Source organism: Patagioenas fasciata, chromosome 5 (assembly GCF_037038585.1).
Source record: "Patagioenas fasciata isolate bPatFas1 chromosome 5, bPatFas1.hap1, whole genome shotgun sequence".
NCBI lineage: Eukaryota > Metazoa > Chordata > Aves > Columbiformes > Columbidae > Patagioenas > Patagioenas fasciata.
In genome coordinates this window covers 59,421,347-59,440,142 of record NC_092524.1, presented here as the reverse complement: position 1 = coordinate 59,440,142, position 18,796 = coordinate 59,421,347, and the positions used below count along the sequence as shown (strand labels likewise).

The window sequence follows — 18,796 nt, the reverse complement described above, 5'->3', positions numbered from 1 at the left end:
AGGCTCTGTTTTGTAAATATAAGTATTTACTATGCATAAAGGTTTAACAAAGATTTTTACCTTTTTCTTCTCAGCTTCCTGCTGATCTTTCACCATCTTTTTCAACTTGTCATTGGCTGCTGCATTCTTCACTTCCAGTTCCTGACTCTTTATTCTTAGATCACGCCGCAATTCTTCCACCTGAGATAGATTGTAAGATGGAAGAATTCACATTAAGCACAGGGATCTACTTAATCACTTCAATCTTATAAAGGGCAAAGTATCAAGCATATATACCTGATCAACTGTTTCCTTGATTTTTCTAAGGCCAACATTCAAGTGCATTTGCTGTTCCTCCAGTTCACTTCGTTTCTCATTGAACAAGTTGGCATAGTGGTTGATGAAGTCTAAATAGTGGCGTGGTGTGATTGCCATGGTTCTGCCTCCTCGTTTTGCCAGACGAGCATTAGCCTTTAGGGAAAAAGGAGTTGTAGATTACACACTGGTTTTAAACTCATTCAAATGTCAAAGACCATACATTTTAGGAAACTGCTGCAAGATGTTGTGGCCTAGAGATCAACCCAAGTTAAGCAACATAATAAAACATACCTGATGGAGAGTCTGATGAACAAATACACAACTATTAACAATAGCTTCCCTGTGTGATGGTGGCTGTGGCAGCTTATCATACACAACTGGCATGTAATCGGGCACAACGTAATTTGGTTTCTCAAGATCCATTTTGCTTGTGAACTCTTTGCCAACTTGGTACAGTGCCTCAGTTGACCAGTCTCCAAACCAGTTCAAGACACATCTGAAATATAAAGCATTTATGAAGACTTCCCCAAAAGTACTGTTTTAACAGTCCTTGTAATACATGTTGGAATATACAGCAATTACCTGTTGAAGAGAGCAGGAGAGGTAGCTGCCCTGTCCTTCAGGCCCTCAGAAGATGGATTCATAGTGAACACGACATGGAGATTGCGAATAACTTGGCTAGTGAACCATTTGTAGAGTTCTTCATGAGAATCTAACATTAAACCTTCTTTCTGTGCTCCTTCTTTACACTGAGTCATGAGGGTGGCATATTCATCTCCTTCAAAGAGACCAGGAACCTAATTCAAAAGATAGCTTTGTTGTAGCTTATAGTTGTAAAAACGTGCTTCAGGTATTTACTTAAAATCGGCCTACCTCTCCGTTGGCTAGGAGAGTGTTCATTCTCTCCAGAAATCCAGAATCCAATACATTCGACTCATCCATTATAAAGGCTATTTTTTCATTTTTACAGCCAGAACGTCTCAATACTGTCCTAAGGTCTTCATCAAAATCTTCACCTGTATATTTTCTGTGAACCTATTAAGATTTAATATTGGTTATTAACATTTTGGTTCAGCTTTTATGTTTTCTTTTTTTTAGGCATCAATATTTAAGAAGTGCGAGTTTTGACTAACAGTTTTTGCTAAATGAAACTAGCATGCCCACCTTAATTTGGTAGACGCTCAAACCATTCATCCAGGCAACAAATCTCGAGAGAGTTGTTTTTCCTGCTCCGCTGACTCCAATAAGCAGCAAGTGACCCTGTGGCTGACGGAAGATTCTGAAAAAGCACAACAGCAAGTATGTTTTGATCAAGGATTATCAACTTACTGAAGATTTTCCTCGAGCACCTGAACTTCAAATCACTACCAAAACTGACACATCTTTACAACTAGGATCCTGCTATCTGGAAGCCAGAAGTACATAATCTATGGATAACAATGGGATCATGCTCTATTCTTACTTAATCTGTACTTGGGCTACTCTATTTCAAAACAAGTCTCTAAATACTATTTATGTGAGCAGCAGCTGAAGTCTCCACTTACCGGTCAATTCTTAGCACATGATCCAGGACTTCATTGAACAGAACAAGTGGTACATCAAGTTCCTCTTCATAGAAGACTTTAAGCCTAGCTTTCACATAGTCTCTTAATTCTTCTTGATCCACTGGAATATAATCCTGTAAGAATCAGTCAATACAGTATGGAATTTAAGATATGGGAATTCTTCTTAGGGATCGATTTATGAGTGGAGGAAAGCAAAACTATTAGAATACCTAATGTAGCAATCACCTAAAGAAGCTTAACAACACAGTACTTGTTTAACTTGCACAGGAACGTGTCCACATTTTAGAGTGCTACAGATAGCGACATGGGGTTTAAACCTGTTATCTACTGAACCTGTCACAGGTTGAGTCTGTGCTGCCAGTAACTGAAGAGACTAGGAAGCAGCATAAAAGATTTATTCCCCCATCATTCCCCCAGTTCATTTTAAAAAGCCTTTCGTAGATATTTGCTATTGATCAGAGAGACGGGTGACAGAATAGATGGGCTTTTGCCTCGAGTCAGTGGGATTTCTACAGACTGCCCAGGTGGATCACTTCAGATTGCAAGAAACAGTCCACCATAAAATTTACAATATCAGCATTGTCCAAGGGTCACTGCCTTAATCCAAGAGATTCCACAAACAATAACTAAGCAACTTTCTGGGAGTATTATTCTGTTCTTGGGAAATATTATTTAATATTGCCTTTATCTACTGTGGCAGATCTTACAATAGTATTCTTGAAATAACAGTGATTAACTTGGTGGTAGAGTTTGCTTTGGATAATCATGGTAAAGAGCTTCCTAGAGCTCAGTTTAACAAAATGATGGGCACCAACTATCAGGTTAATGTAGTCGTAAGAGCAGCATCACTCAGTTGTTCCCAAATTATTTATTTTTTTATTTTTTACCTTTGACAGCCAGTTGCTGTATAAGATAGGTCTGCTCATAGCTTTTTCTTTGTCAATATTGGGGAAGTGCTTCAGAGCGACCATATCAATGTTCTCATCAGTCCAGCGTCTCTCCTCATCTTCTACAAGTCTGGATAAAGAAAAAAGCCAGTAACTACAAATCTTCGGCATCAGGAAGATATAGTCACATCACATGGCAGTGCTACCAGCAAAGTATGTTTCTGCTTGGCATAGATAGGACTTCCAGTAGTGTTAAGCTGGAGTGAAGGGAAATACTCTCATTTGTATTCCCAGTTATTTAACATGAAGTACATTGGTGTTTGGTCTTCTAATGGAAGCTGACAAGGAGGTGGGAAGAGCTGGGAAGTTTTTTTGCACCGTTCTTTTTTTTTTCGGCCCCCCATCTCAAGTTTATTTTACCTGTCTTGGAAGAGACGTAAGGCTTCATGGGCCCAAATCCTGATCAGGCCTTCAACTGGTAAAGTTTCCAGTGGTCTTAATGCTTCGAATATACCTCTCACCCATCGAGTCATTTCACGAGGAGAATAGATGTAGTGCGGCTGCGTGTCTTGAGTGAATCTCTCCTAAAAATTCAAATACGATTAGTTACTTCATCCCAAAGTTGTAACACATTTTTACAGGTCTTGTGCTGCATGATATTACTTTGCTAGTGTCATTCAGTGGCTTTCACCAGAACTCAAGTAATTAGTTGAGTTCTTGCACACTTATTAACCATATCAAGGCAAACAATGCATGTTAAGTGATTCAGCATAAAAGGAAGACTTCTAATCAGAACTTGGGGCTGTATTCAACTAATTACCTGAGACATTGTGTAGAATTCTACCATAGCAGCAGTGAGAGGTTCTGCGTATGTGCGAAGTGACGGGATGAGCCTTAGCATTGCACGATTAAATGTTCCATATATCTGAGTAAGTGAAGCTGGTCCAGGATAGTCCACATAAACCACAGGAACATGTCGTAAAAATCTGGAAGATTAGTATAGTACATAGCACAGAAAGTCAAATTACTGCCTGTACTTTTTCATTATCATTTTCCAAAATAAAGTAACTGCTTGATTCAAAATTATCAGCAGTAACTGCAGTTGGTTTGATTGCTCCTTAGTGACTCAGACCAAAAAGCATTCTGAAGTACCCAAAGAATTTTAGACAGGATATTCGAGAAGTGTAACAATGAGCTGACTGGCTGGTTGTCAGGATAAGAACTGACCAGCAAGTTAATCCAAAAGCAAGGAACACAACTCAGCACAGCTGGTGTTAAATAAATGTATTAAGAACAGATTACATAGTCAATGCCTAAATTTTAAGCCCTATTCTGTTGCCACATAGAGTTTACTAAATACATTACCTATGTGAGAGAGGTTTTCTTCCAGGATCAGTAGGTGGATTACATGCACCAACAAACTGAATTCTCTCCAGTTTCACCCATGTCTGGTCTGATGTACGATAGAATCCTCCATGTTCTACCATCTGGATGAAAAAAGTAAAATAAAATCAGTGGAATATTGTATTTCCCTAAAAATACCTGTTATGATATAGTTGATTACAAAGAAAGACAAACCTGTCTAATGAAGGATATGACTCTCTGTGTGCCGTACTTATCCATATCTGGCAAGTTGATTTCGTCACAGAAGAGCACCAACCACTTTCCTAACTGCACAGGAGCCAGCACCACTCCGTTAGGTGTACGTCTGTACTCGCAGTAGTGATCAAAAGTTTTCAGGAGTAGTTCTGGAGTAGTAGCACTAGAAAAGTTGAGTCCAACAACCTTGAAAAGAGAATAGCGAAAAAAAATAGTTAAAATACACCAAGGCTTGAAAGAGAGCCTATTAAGAGTCCTGGAAACAGGTCTGTTTGGCTTTCCACAGTGGAAGTAGATATTCCATCTATATTTCAGGTTACTGCCTGCAACCTGGCTGCATACAGTTCACTTCCCACTGCAGGTTCTCTGTTTACCATGCAGCAATGCCTCCTGCCCAACCTTGTACTCAGATCATCACAGCTTCACATAACTGTTACTCTACCTAAATACAACGAAGGATGAGAACCATTCTTAAACACTACTCAATGGAGCAACACCTCTGTATTGCTGAAGTGGCAAAGGAAGAATGTAGCTTTTAGGTTAAGTATCTTGAGATTTAAATTCAGTTATCTTCTTAGGTATCTTCAGTTATGTTATCAGTTAAGTATCATGAGATATAAATTCAGATTCTGCTCAACATAGTTTTTAGTTTTTGCTATGTAAACACATGACTGAGGTGGAGGCATCACTGAACTCTGGCAAGCAAGTGATTCCTGTACTAAATCAAGACTGCTTTAATCCCTGAGGAAATTAGAAACTTGTTACTACTCTAACTCACACACGTGTGGGGCACACACACACACTCTCGTGTACCTCCATGTCAGGTAGGGCTCTGAGAGCACTGAAGAGGGTCATGGTCTTTCCAGAACCTGGTGGGCCACAGAGTACCAGCGGTTTGTGTTCTGCCAGCCAAGTATACAGCAATGCTTCATGGCGAACTGTATCCAGCGTTGGTACTACAACATCAGGAGCTGCAACTTTGTGTGTTTCGACTTCAATTTGAGGAACCTTGGATTGCCACGGCACCCATTCACCCGTAATGGACACCTAGGAGCACAAAAACACAATCCGACAATTTAGAATAGGAATATAGCTCAACCTTAATTAAAAAAGAGAGGTTTGTTTAAACCACAGAATAGTTTGTCACATTGAATTTGATGTGTTTTTTTAAACAGGCAGGTTGTTCACTGAGCTGTGAAATCATGTTTCCAGTTTCATCTCCATAATCTGAAGCAAGCTTCTAAGAACATAAAAGAGCAACATGTCTAGCATAAGAAAGGCTTACCTCATAGTCAATTATAGGTATGTTGGGTGCAGTGGGCAGTGGCACAGTGGTGATTCTCCTGATGTATTCTCCCAGCTCTGCTCTCATTTTCAAACGACTGTCTCCAGAAAGAGACCAGAGTATTGCATAGACCAAGTACCTCTGTAAGATGCAGTAAAAGCAGTTATTGTTTATAGAGTAATGGAATAAAAATTAATGAACACTAAATGAAACATAGCTGCTATATTGACACATCAAACACGGCAGCGACTTAGCAGCATATTGTATTTACCTGGATGTAACGCTCCAGTTGATCTATCTGCATTGGGAAGTCTGGATGATTGGCATTGTACTGGGCTACGTTGCGGCAAGCTTGATGCAACATGGAGAACAGAGAACCAAGACAGCGCAAGCGGGTGAGATCCATTATATGCTCCAACTTGAAAGCATGTTCAAGTGCTTTAGTTACCAGGCCATTAGATGTGAAATATGGCTGCATTATTGTTGCAGCATCTCTCTGAATCTGTTGGGGGAGACAAAACACTGTTCAAAGTACTTGCTTCTCATTTGATTACCAGAGACAGCAGGAAATCATTTTTTTTAATGCTTGAAATACTTCACAGTCTTAAAAAAAAAAAAAATGGAGAAAAAAAGATGTAAAGAAGTAGTCAGCTTTTCTATGATAGTCATAAATTCAAAGCACGTTGTACTACTTGCCATATGAGTGTTCTTACTACGTTATCACTAAGGTAATCTAAGTTATACCTGCAACATTGGGGATGCTGCTTCTTCTCCTTCATCTTCTTTGCCCTTTCGCCTGCGCTGAGCTTCCTCCTCACCTTCATCCAGAGGAATGCTTCTTAGTCTGGCCAGGAAGTTATTGAATATCATGTCTGTACTGAGAACATCCTCACTGAACCAGACCATGCCACATCTTGACACAGTGGCCAAAGTGGCATATTTCAGATCCTGTACCTCAAACATGATACGCACCTAGAGAGTAGAAATTTAAAACAAAAGTTTGAAGTAAAAAAAGACCAACCAACCAACAGTAAAACAGAACAAAAAAACTACAACCATCCCCAAAGAGACCCTCTAGATAAGTTACTTTGTATTTAACCATTGAATAATCAACAGCAACGTTAAACTGTTCTAAGGTTAAGTTCATCATTATTGCCTGTTATCCTGGACATTTTATAATCCACAAAGTTTGTCTTACAGAGTCAGAGTAAGCATAACGTGAAATGTTTGCTTCCACAAAAGTGCCTAACCCAGCAAACCACCACCTGACATCAGTATTACTCTGATTGTGATGAGAAAGAGGGAGAGTGCTAATACAGGTTAAGGTAAAAGCAACAAGTTCATAGGACAGCATGTAAACATAATGTAAAAAACATTACATTTGGTGGTAGGCTGAGACGTTCTCCATTTGGCAGAGTCAGTAGCTTGTTGTCATCCAAAACAGAGTTCAAGTTCTCAACCCATTCAGGGTCTACATCGCCATCAAAGATAATCCACTGACGTTTCTGTAGTTCACCTCTCACATTGTCTATGATTCTACATTAAAGGAAATATTTATTGCAGTAGAGAACAAAAACACAGTAAGGCCAGAATATCCACAGCACAAATATACTGGCCATTTTTCATTTGTGCTATTAAAGACTCACTTTCTCAGGACATGTGTGAACAAGCCATCTGTCCATTCTCTGGTGTTTGGATCCAAAGTACCATAGAGGTGATCTTTGCTGATTGCTTTTGGATCTATAATATGAGCAACACCTTCCACACCCTCCAGCCGTTCGAGGGCTTTCAGCAGTACTCTCCAAGCCATGCTCTTTCCACTTCCAGACGGACCGACCATCATCAATCCATGATTTATCTGGGTGATCTGGTAAAGTTGAAGAACCTGTGACAAAAGAAATGATGTACCAATTAAGTTTTCAGTAGTTAATCTAAGCTCCTTTGCATTGCTTGCTTAAGACAAATAAAAGGAAAAAGCTTTCACTTTCATAATAAAAAGTTTAGTCTTATACATCCATTAATTTCAATTCCACATTTTCAGTTTTATATTTTACCTTTTCAACCCACATGCCACCAACTTCTTCTCCATCACCATACGTAAGGTACATTTCCTGACACACTTTCTTAAGCTCCTCTCGCAAAGCTGTCATCTCCCCACGATGATACTGTACTCCAGGGAACACATCAGAAAGGAGACTGAACAGCAATGGAATATCTTCTGCAACCAGTTTTGGTACCATGGTTTCACACACACTTTGGATCAGGATCTGCAGACAGTTATATTTTGGTTAAGACTTTTTTTTGAAGTTCGCTTTATCGAGTGTGTTTGACAGGGAATACTTCACTAAACACATTATTGATCAAGCACCAGACCAATGAATTCCTATTGTTTTTCAATTTATACAGCTGTATTTTCTTGTACCTCTTCACCATGCATCTGATACTAACTGCTGAGGAACCAAGCAGCCATATGTGTTATGAATACACCATCTCCAAAGTCTTTCCCTATGACTCCTAAGGGACTCCTAAGACATGTTTAACTTGGTGCTTCTAAGCTATCCAATTCCCACTTTTGTAACTAACATTACTCTGCTTGCATGGCTTAACACTAAATGTTAAACACTGTAGAGTTATTTCCTTTGTTTAGTGAGCATCCTGTACTTTATCACAGAAGAATACACACACACATTACCTCTTGCTCTGGTAAGTTCTCAGCGATTTCTCCCTCATCAACAACTTCACCACGCTCTTCCTTCTCCCGCTTTATCTTCTGAATCCTCTCTCTCTTCACATTACCTGCACTAACCAGCACACTCTTCAGTGCTCTCAAGCCAAAATCATAGTGACTTTGGGAGGACAGCTGTTCATCACAAAGCCTAAGAAGCAAAAAAGACAAAACACGATTTTTAATAGGGACCAACACCACACGCAGTAAATGTCACTGTTTACTTGAAACGATTGCTACATAATGTGCTTAGTAAGTTGTGAAGAACATTATTGCTTTGAACAATAAGATGTATTTTTACTGATTGAAACCAAACTTGTTACTCACTTGAAGAACGGCACTATCTTGTTGGCAAGCACTTCAGCTGTACGGAAACCTTGGGAGTACAACATGACCTGGGCAATCAACTGACGATCTGGTTTTGTCATTGCCAAGCTACGGAACAACTTCTTCAAATTGTCAGGCAGATTTGACCTGCCTGCGTAGCCAGGATTCATGGTGATGAAGATAGCCATGTCAGGGCTCACTTTGACTTGTTTGTTCAGCAGCTCACAAGTAATAGGTGTTGCAGCTGAAAAGAAAGTGCATTTAGTTACAACTGAGTCAGTGATTAACCACTCTGAGAACAGAAGTCATACTTTATTCTGGTTTAGTTTCCTATAGTAACAGACCACAGGTCCTCTAGTACCGCTCAAATACAAATTCCTACCAGGTGAAAGTTACTTGAAGTTTTTAAGTTTTGATAGAAAGTGGCGTCGTTCTTGGATTGTTTGGGAGAAACATAACTGAGCAACAAAACATCATGAGGGATGCTAAAAATGCTGTACAATGCCACTAGAAACGAACAATTACGTACTCTTGTCATAGTTGGGGTTGGAATGCTCTCGCAAGGCTTCCTGGATGCACTGAACTTGCTGTGAAACAGCTGACAGCATACGCTCCTCCAGTCTGTTGAACTCATCAAAGCAGCCCCATGCACCCACTTGGCAAAGTCCCACAAAGATGCGTCCCATTGCCTGCGCACAGAGGGGAAAATTTACTGAGGCTGCATGATCATTCTTGCGTATGCACAGGCAAAGGGAGCAGAAAAGCGCACTTCATACAGTGCTGTATACAGATACCAGCTCAGTTAAGACTTACAGAAAGACTCATATTGCTTGTTAGCAAAGACTACTTTTTTTAAATCAAGCAGCTTACCTGGAAGTCAAATGTTTCATCACAGTTGAAAACCAACACAAAGCGGCCAAGCTGATGTCCAAGAGCCTTGACAGATTCTGTTTTACCAGTACCAGCAGGACCTGTTTTTGAAGCGGGACCGACACATATTAGTGTTTACCACCTGAGGTATCACCACCTACTCATGTAATTGGCCAGTGTGTTGATTCTGACAGTCCCTGACAAGAGGGTTCAGTGAAACCGAAAACTATTACAACTTCCCCCAAAAGACTGTTTTGTTCTTTAGTAACTTAGTTATAAGTGTTCTCCATGTTCATTTTAGAACTATATATTAGAGAGGGTAAGAGCTTTTACATTTGTCTCAAGTTTTTATTGTACTTTAGTACAAGCTTACCAAATGGTGATCCTCCAAGTCTTGCCTCCAGGGCTTGTGTCATAGTCAGGTAACAGCGGTCAGTAAGAGGGGTCTGTACCAGCTTATCCTGAACACCAAGGTACTCAAAACCGTAGTTGAATTTGGCATTTGCCATCTGAATGGAGAGCTGTTGCAACACATCTGTCTGCTTCGGGTCAAAGTAGAACCGCATCTGGCTGAGCCACTCAAAGGATTTGGAGCTGTCAATCTTGCTTTTGATCAGTGATCTTGTAACATCTCTCTGGTGCACTAGCTCAGTGATCTGGAGAATGAAGGAACTTCTTAGACCACAGCAATACAAGCCACTGTTAATAACAGTGGGAATCCTATAGCTTTTCAGATTAGTCATCATTTTGAAATCATGACCTATCAACAGGCTCTGCCTTAAAATCTGTTGCTATGATGACAAAACTAACAATGTTGACTCCTCTTGTTAAAGACTTCCCTGGCTTTCAGCAAAGCGCTCCGGTCAGTTAGTGTGCTAATCCATGACACTACTAAACTAGGTATTTTATTTGTCAGAAGCTATGAAGACAAGTACTCATAAAACAGACCACATATTTCCTTCTAAAAATCCGTAACAATAATCCAGGATGATTTTCAGTTTCCCCCTCCCCCAATCTCAATCCTTACCTACAAACAAAATCATACAATAAATAATATGCAGCTTAAAGAGATAGCTTATTTTTGAATAAAGAAATCAGTAACTTCCACATATGGAAGAGCCAGTGTGAAGATCAGTTCGGTGAGCTAGTCTATAATATGCTACTATGCATTAAGCTGACTAGAGCAAAAAACTAACACCATCTACAGGATCAGGGCTTGATGCAGTTGCTTAAACCTTTTCCTGGAGGAAAAGTAGAAGTCTTACACTAAGCAACCTTTTCATTAAACTTCTAAAAATCCTCACCTGCTAACCAGAAAAAGAAAGGAAGTTTTTACTTACTAAGTGCTCCAGTTTCCTTCTGCGAAGGGGCGGCTGCTCCATCAGCACAGAGTCTGCCAGGACATTGAGCGTGACCTCAACATTAGCTAGCACAGAGTGGAGAGGGCTGTTGTCTCCAACTCCACCCACACCATTGAGGGCTGACTCGACATTCTCAGACCATGCAATCTGGGCCGACAGGACAACAAGCTGAGCCTGTGTGACAAAAATCCTCATCAGATAGATTTCCTCACTGAAGTAACCAAGCTGCAATACGCTTAAGTGTTCCACATTGATACCTGGTATTTGTCAATCCACGAGATGTAGACTGCTGGATCAATTGAAGTTGCTTTTCCAAAGATTTCTACTTCAGTAACAGATTCTGCAAGCAACTTAGCAAGGGTCACTCTCATTTCTTTCTCAACCAGAGTGAGCCATTCGTTGATCTTGGGATGTTCTGTGATGGAGACAGGTGTTTTGAACAGCACCTGCAAAAATTAGGTGTAAGTCAGCCCACACTCACTTATTTTCAGAATTTTGTTTAAAAAGAAACACTGCAGCTATACCTCCTCTCCTTCACGTGAGGATATCCCAAGAACCACAGAGTTGTCTTCATTGAGAATAATGCTGGAAACACCAGCAAACATCTTCTTGAAGTGTTTCTGCAGCTTAGCAACATTTTTGCTGTTTCCAATGATTTCAAGCAAGTCTTCATCACCAACAAAATAAAACCTAATAATTACAGAAAATTAGATCTATATCAGGACTCCAACTATCATTTTTAATTTATTTATGCTTCATAGACTGTTGCTATACAGGAGCTATTGACACCCAATTCCCCAACACTGCAAGAGTGCACAAACCATGCATTTGCTAGAAGTTATATTTCAGTTCTAAGGTTAAGTCTCAGTTCATGTGGTCTGTACCATACAAAAGTGTGGATCATTTTCATAACCCATCCATCCCTGAAATACCCACAGTAGAACCTGGGATTAAGTCTATTAGGCAGGAAGGACTCCCACTCAGTACTTCGCTCATCCTTACTGTCTCAAGATGGACCCAATTTCAAAGATACAGTGATTTCAAATTGGGTCTATCTTTTTGAAACACCCTGTACTTAAGAACTACTGCTAAGTCAGAACCAACAACTTAAATACTGGATTGTGACAGCTTACACACTGTCCTTCAATTAAATGCCAGAATTAAACAGTTCAAAACTGAACCTACAAGTTCACAGAAATCAGCTGCAGTGGTTCCTTAACCAATATCTGAATCCTACGACCAGCCACAGATGGTCAAGTAAGGGAATTTTAGACTCATTCCTGAGAAGTAGCTGTAAACTGAATTCTGTATTTAGACAACATAGATTTAAGTGGTTGTAACATCTTACACACATGCAATACATAAAAATTGGGAGAGGTTTTATGGAACAGTACATCAATTTCTGCATAGAAATACCAAATTATCTCAAGAATCAACTACAGTCAGCTCCTCACCGAGGGAAAGAGGACCTCTCCCTTTCCAAGTATTCTCCCAGTGCCTTCTGTATCTTCCCAAGTAAGTCTGCCAGTCTCTCTAGTGATCTCTGCACACCCTGAATGTTAAGAACATCCATCACTAGTGGAGATTTGGACACCTTTTTCATGAGTGCCAAAAATTCAGTGCTGATGCTGCAAGTAAAAGAATACAGTACATTAGTGCAAACTCAGTAACCACAGATCTGCAGAACCCCAATGTTATTTGTCTCTAAATGACGACTTGTCTCTACACAACCACAGGCTGAATTCCCAAAATAGCTCTTCAGCCACCTCAAGTCCACAACAATAAAATCTTACTTGTCTGCAATGTTCAGTCTATCAGTTCTACTGCTGAAGGTCTGCTTATCTTAATTTCCTCAAGAGATGCATAAATCTGAGCAACTTTAAGCAGAGGAAGAAAATGATGTTTGAAGGATGAAACTAAAGACTGAGGAAACAAAAATCAGCCTGCTTGTTGCAGTCACAATGCCAGGAAAATCCTTGAGGTAGCTGACTGGAGCTAGCAAGAAAAAACACCTGAATCCCAGTCACAAAAAACTTGTCCATTAACCTGTTTATTATAAACCTTTTTCTGTCACAGTTTGCTACATGCGCCTCTTGCCATATTTATTTGCTTGATGCACTTACACCTACAGCAGGGCTGTAATCCAGCTGGATTAGGTAAGAATTCAGTTAATATTTCAACTCAAGAGAATACTACACTGAAGTCATTAAGCTGCAGGCCTGTCCATTTGATGCCCCAAGGGAGGCAAGAAAAGAGCAAAGCAATCAAGTTACCTCTGGAACCGCTGGGTCTCCACAGGCAGCAAGTGCTTGATGTCTGCACTGCCAGTAAAGATACCCTCCAGGTAGACCCATCTCCTTTGGACATCTATCCAGACATCAAAGAGTGCCATGATACGGTTCAGCTTGTCTTCCCAGCTAAGGGCATCTTCCTCAAACACCTAAAGTTTAAACAATGCATTAATATTCATTTCAATAGTATCAGGGGTTTGACTGCTAATAATTTTTAGCTCAAACAGTTGTTTGAGAGCTAGAAAGTATGCATATGCATTTAATTGTCTGTCAACTTAAACAGCAAATATAGGCCTTGCTGACAAATATATAAGCTAACCAAGAGAGGAAAGCAGGATTATATGAAGATTCTTTAGATTTGTTCTGCATTTTACCTTGTAGTATGGCGACAGTTTCATAGCAGACACGCTGTTAATGTGCTCTTTTACTTTGTTGAAAAGGTCATCCCATCCACGAATCAAACGACATTTGTTCTGGTAATTGACCAAGTCCAGTTCGTAAGTGTTCCACACTTCTCTGATCTGAAGAAAAAGAAGTTTAAGATATCACATCAATCATTTCTGCTCCCATATAGTTACAAATGTATTTCAGTAATCAGAATTTACTTTTTTTACTCAAGAATTCTGGGTTTACGCTCATGCTTTTGTTAAAAATATGGAGAATATGATGCAGCTAGGTAAAACTTAAACAATGTAGGGTCTTTGCAGTCATTTTCAAGGACTGCTTATCCCATATAATCCAGGTTTCATCAGAGGAAGCTTACGTAGCTTTAAGCTGTTCTCCAAAACGGAGTGTTCCATGGAGTCTCAGTACTTGTACTAACAGCTTAGACTGACAGGTTTACTAAGCAAGCTGTCACCTGACAGCAAGGCTTTCAGTTGCTATTAAGTGCATACATACAAGAGCTGATACTAGCCTGTTTCAAGAACTCTTCCAAAGCCATTTCTCCCTGGGCCACCAGCAGTACATCTTTGACGATTGCTTCATTTCTCTGTAAATCAACATCCCAGATCTGACCCAGGGTCAATTCCGAGACAACCCAGTTAACGTGAAGCCTTTTCATCAGCTGTTTCCAGTGACGATCTTTAAGTGCCTCTGATTTCAGTTCAATAACTAACATGTTTATCTACAAAAGACAAGAAAGCAGGTTATATCCTTGAACTTGATCTATAGAATAAACGTATTTTAGAAATGAGTATAACTTACCTTCATGTAGCCCTTCAGAAGTCTCTGAACGTACTCATAGGATGCATACTGTCGCAAGCGGGCAGGGAAGTTTTTCAGTTGGTTCAGCAGACCATCTAGGTTTTGTCGAAGCTGTCAATAACATAAAAGCAATGAAAGCTTTCTCTGCAAGCGCTGCACACATAGTGGCATGAGTTTACAGTTGTCTATAGATATATATATATATATATATCTCATTTCTCTAATAAGATGGTTTCTAGCTAAGATTTATGAAATAGTATTGTCACAGGCACTTTATGGCTTGGCGTTCCTCTTGCTCTCTGCTTCCTGAGCACTGAACTAAAACTGATGCTGTTCATCCAACCATATAATGAAGTTTCCCTATTGAGGACCAAAAGCCTATTTAAGAACAGCACAGTTTCTTCTCTGTAGACGCAGTCAGTCAGTCCAGTTCCAATTTCAAAACTACTGAAATTGTTTAAGTCCCCCCCCAAATTATTTAGGTTGTGACAAACCCTGTGACTTTTTTTAGCATAGCACGAGAAGAAACATGCTCATGAGATACTGAAAAAGGTACCTAAACAGTGAGAACGATCTGAAACGTAACAATTCATAATTGAGCACGTCTGTCTCAAAAATTCTAATTCTTAATTTGCGTAGACTTACAGTAGTTACATTGTTTATATATAAAGAAGTTAAATACCTTTCGAGGTTGTACTGAAACCCAGGGTTGTTCTTTCATTTGATCAATCTGCTCCCAGACCTTAGAGAGTTCAGACCAGACGCCTTTGAGATCCTGCAGCTCTTCAAGGGCTACCTATAGTAAAGAATATGTCAAATATTTGCAGTTATTCCTAATTTCTTCATAGTCATTAGCATGAGGGAGGTAAAAAGAATATTTTTAACATGTCAAAAACATTAAGACAGCTTGACAAATCAACAGAACTGCAATAACATGTGACACAGATGAGATTTCTGCATCTCAGGTCACATAATAGCTTCACAAGAATAAGAGAGGTAAGCAAGAGATAACAGACAATCTCTTAAGGTTAGAACTGAGTAAGTGTGAAGACTCTGTCTTGACACTAGTATATTATAGGCTACAAGTCACTCTCTTAACGAAAAAAGAGATGGAACTGAACAAAACAAGAAGTTGTGTGAACAAGTTGTACCTGGACGCGCTCTTCGCTGCCACTGAGGAGTCCTGTATCTGTCAGTTCCAGAGCTTCCTTGGCCTTTGCACACTTCTCACGATCATCTTTCAGCCTACCAAACTTTCCTTCGTAAATGGTAAGAGCTTGAAGAGCCTCTTCTGGACGCAGGTTTCCCTAAAGTTTGCATGGGACACGTTAATCCAAAACCGCTACAATCAAGTTGAAGCTAAGTTAAAAACATGCACTAAATACTAAATGTTGGTCTGTCATTATTTTTTCATTTCCAGTTTGCAGACAATAAGGCTACATATTAAACCAAAGTAAGTCTCATCCAACTTTTACACGCAGTTTTTGGCTTTACTAAAAATCGCTTCAGATTAAAAAAAAGGAAGGGGGTGGGACAATGAAGCAGCTTGCTTCCGAATCCTGCTACACACATGCCTCCAACATATCCCTTGTTCCAGCCAAAGCTGAAGTAACTGAAATAGTCTCGCTTTTTGCACCTAACAGAGGCCTACATTTTAAGGGTAAATCTCCCTCTGCCACTTCCCCAGAAAAAAATAAATTTGCATTAGCAAATTATTATAGAAGCCTTAAAAAAGACTTTTACCACCATCTAAAATGAAAAACTACAAAATAACCCCATAAAAAAACACTGCATGCCTCTTATTGAATGCAGAGAATCTGCCTCATTTGCTGGATGAGGACTAAACATAACTACTTACTGTTACAGGCTTTGTTTTCTCCCAGTCTGTTAGCAAGTCAGTTGTTCGGCTCTCCACTGCACGATCCTCTTGAACTATCTTCATCTGCAAATTTGCTACTTGTTGTTGAATGGCAGAATCCTTTCTACGCATGATGTCATTGAAGGCACCCCATTCTCCTTCAATATTGTCAATGTAGAGCCAAGAGGACGGAAACTGGAACCTTTGTTTCTCAAGCAAGCGCTGACCATTGCGATAAAGCTACAAGAGACAGCAACTGTTAAGTTAAAAGGACAAAAGTAACTTAAGTCGCAAGGCTAAATACTCAATATACTTTAACTAGTTGTCATTACAGAGTTCACAGGATTCCTCAGGATATTAAGTTCAAGTCTGTTCTCAAGAAAACTTCAATATCATGAAGCTGCACCTTGAGGGCTAAGCCTGACTTTTCCAGAAGTAAGAATCATTAGCAAGACAACATACCTCAACTTGCTTCTCAAACTGCTTGATTTTACGTTTTAGGGACTGCACGTATGTGATGAATGTCACTGCATCCGATGTGCTGGCAGTGTCCACTGAATGCTGCTCCAGTTCTTGACGGGACTGTTTGGAGCACAAATCAATGTTTTAGAAGTCTAGAACAGCTGATCCAGAAGTGAAAAACTGGAGTTTGGACTTGTCTTACCTTAGAAATTTGTGAGTGAAACTCTGTCATATTCTGACCAAGCATTTGGCCGAATTTGCTGAGCACTTCCTTATGCCAGGAGTCGTATTTCAAGTTCACCTTTGATTGTACCTACAATTGAATAAAGTTACATAATAGTAATTTGTTGGCCTTGCTATTTTCTGTTATACATCCATTTTGAAATGTAATGCATTTATCACAAACAATTATTACAATTTCTTACCTTGCCGTAGTCTATGACGACAGGTCCAAATTCCTTTCTGGTTTCTGCATTGTCAAACGTTCCTCTTGCCTTTCTTATCTGAACTAAAAGGGCTTGCCACTTATTCAGGTCTTCTCCAAGACGGTTGTAGATGTTTTCAGCCTGCATATCCCACAGACACTGGTATTGCAGCCAAACCTAGTTGAGGTATTACACAATGTTCAGAACGTCTCCAGCATATTCCAAAAGACATCCTCTAAACCCCTAGGAAAACTGAGAGGAAAACCCACGTTCATTTTAGTTGTAGCAGTACATGGTGTCACCCTCCTACCTTGACATACTGCTCCACTTCAGTCACAATTCCCATGACAGCAGAGTATGACTCCTCCAAAGCTGCAGGGCCATCAGGCATCCTTGTCAATGCATTACGATAGAATTTTTCTTCCTCAGACAGCTCATAATGCACTCCAACCTAAGGACCACAATTACATGTGTGATATGCATGAATTTCCAGGGTAGACAGATTCAATCCTTGAGAAACAAACTAATACATCAAACACAATTAATTGTGAAGTTAAAACAATTGCACAGACTTCCTTACACTTACCTGATATCTCTGACTTTGAATTCTTGGTAGCGACAGGATTACCATCTTCCAAGAGAACATTTCTTGATAAAGTTTGTATCTACACTCTTCAATTGGTGGATTCAAGTATATCACCTGGTTGGTTATTCTCAGTTCATGTACAATGTTCTGCAGAAACAGTAACACACTCAGTTTTACTGGCAGATACTACTACAAGTAGACAAGAATTTTGGACTTCAACAAGTAGCACACTTTTGAAAAATCAACTTGCACTCACATGGGAGAAAGCAGGTATTCCTCCAAACCCAAATGCAAAAGAATTTATCTCCCATATAAGCTTCAGATACAATTCTTGCATTAAGTAATGGACAGTAAGGGAAAAGACAACAAAAAAGCCCCCCAACAAAACTTACCTTGATCTTGGGTTCACCACCGGGCTTATGGCTCACTTGAGGAGCATCTGTATCCATGTCGACTTCTGCTTTGTCATCTGCTTGTCCAAGCAGAACTTGGGTCCAGGCCCTCAGTCCAGCTTGCAAACGAACACCCAGGATTCTTTCAATCTAAAGAAATTAAGCCACATTGGAGGAAAAAGCTACGTATTCACTCATAAAGATTCCCACTATCGATATATTCCAACACCAGGCACCATAGTGTGCTCCTTTACTATGTTACTAAAGAGGTTTAAGAGGTTTGGAAAATTTTCACTGAATATCAATTCAAAGCTTCTCACGTCTTCATGGACTTAAGTAGAATTAAACAATTTTAACTGCTTTGAAGTTGGTCTAGTGTCCAATAACCTGAAACTTAACAGGCAGAACCAAACAATATGAAGGTAATGAATCTTTGCTACAAGCGTAGCTGATTTTAACTGCCCTTTATCTACCTCACACCCCAGAACATTCTAGGCAGTCAAGCTGTACCAAACTTTTTTCTTCAAAGGACAAAACTCCCCTTGAATTCATTGATCCCAAAAATCAAAAGCTAAAACCAAATAGGTCTTGCATATTCTGCACACTGAAAATGCACTGGAATTTTCAGAAAATGGGGAGAAAGAATTTTTCCCTGGATAT

At 39.7% G+C, this 18,796-nt stretch overlaps 1 protein-coding gene across 1 annotated transcript in view; it reads right to left on the bottom strand.

Moving 5' to 3' along the window:
* Positions 1-18,796, bottom strand: part of DYNC1H1 (dynein cytoplasmic 1 heavy chain 1) — a 43,879-nt gene that overhangs the window by 16,886 nt on the left and 8,197 nt on the right. Inside the window, exons 10-50 of the mRNA XM_065838621.2 lie at positions 18,137-18,286; positions 17,745-17,891; positions 17,469-17,609; positions 17,159-17,335; positions 16,936-17,046; positions 16,734-16,853; positions 16,272-16,511; positions 15,565-15,720; positions 15,096-15,209; positions 14,414-14,524; positions 14,124-14,333; positions 13,582-13,728; positions 13,190-13,356; positions 12,371-12,544; positions 11,441-11,606; positions 11,174-11,362; positions 10,896-11,090; positions 9,929-10,211; positions 9,556-9,656; positions 9,215-9,374; positions 8,686-8,929; positions 8,326-8,509; positions 7,688-7,900; positions 7,280-7,518; positions 7,013-7,169; positions 6,378-6,605; positions 5,905-6,135; positions 5,634-5,774; positions 5,162-5,395; positions 4,328-4,534; positions 4,115-4,236; positions 3,570-3,735; positions 3,170-3,333; positions 2,750-2,879; positions 1,842-1,975; positions 1,462-1,576; positions 1,171-1,332; positions 880-1,094; positions 589-793; positions 277-450; positions 61-180 (exon numbers count right to left, since the gene is read on the bottom strand). Of these exons, the coding sequence (XP_065694693.1) occupies positions 61-180; positions 277-450; positions 589-793; positions 880-1,094; positions 1,171-1,332; positions 1,462-1,576; positions 1,842-1,975; positions 2,750-2,879; positions 3,170-3,333; positions 3,570-3,735; positions 4,115-4,236; positions 4,328-4,534; positions 5,162-5,395; positions 5,634-5,774; positions 5,905-6,135; positions 6,378-6,605; positions 7,013-7,169; positions 7,280-7,518; positions 7,688-7,900; positions 8,326-8,509; positions 8,686-8,929; positions 9,215-9,374; positions 9,556-9,656; positions 9,929-10,211; positions 10,896-11,090; positions 11,174-11,362; positions 11,441-11,606; positions 12,371-12,544; positions 13,190-13,356; positions 13,582-13,728; positions 14,124-14,333; positions 14,414-14,524; positions 15,096-15,209; positions 15,565-15,720; positions 16,272-16,511; positions 16,734-16,853; positions 16,936-17,046; positions 17,159-17,335; positions 17,469-17,609; positions 17,745-17,891; positions 18,137-18,286 (7,044 nt within the window). The remainder of the gene's footprint in view (positions 1-60; positions 181-276; positions 451-588; positions 794-879; positions 1,095-1,170; positions 1,333-1,461; positions 1,577-1,841; positions 1,976-2,749; positions 2,880-3,169; positions 3,334-3,569; positions 3,736-4,114; positions 4,237-4,327; positions 4,535-5,161; positions 5,396-5,633; positions 5,775-5,904; positions 6,136-6,377; positions 6,606-7,012; positions 7,170-7,279; positions 7,519-7,687; positions 7,901-8,325; positions 8,510-8,685; positions 8,930-9,214; positions 9,375-9,555; positions 9,657-9,928; positions 10,212-10,895; positions 11,091-11,173; positions 11,363-11,440; positions 11,607-12,370; positions 12,545-13,189; positions 13,357-13,581; positions 13,729-14,123; positions 14,334-14,413; positions 14,525-15,095; positions 15,210-15,564; positions 15,721-16,271; positions 16,512-16,733; positions 16,854-16,935; positions 17,047-17,158; positions 17,336-17,468; positions 17,610-17,744; positions 17,892-18,136; positions 18,287-18,796) is intronic.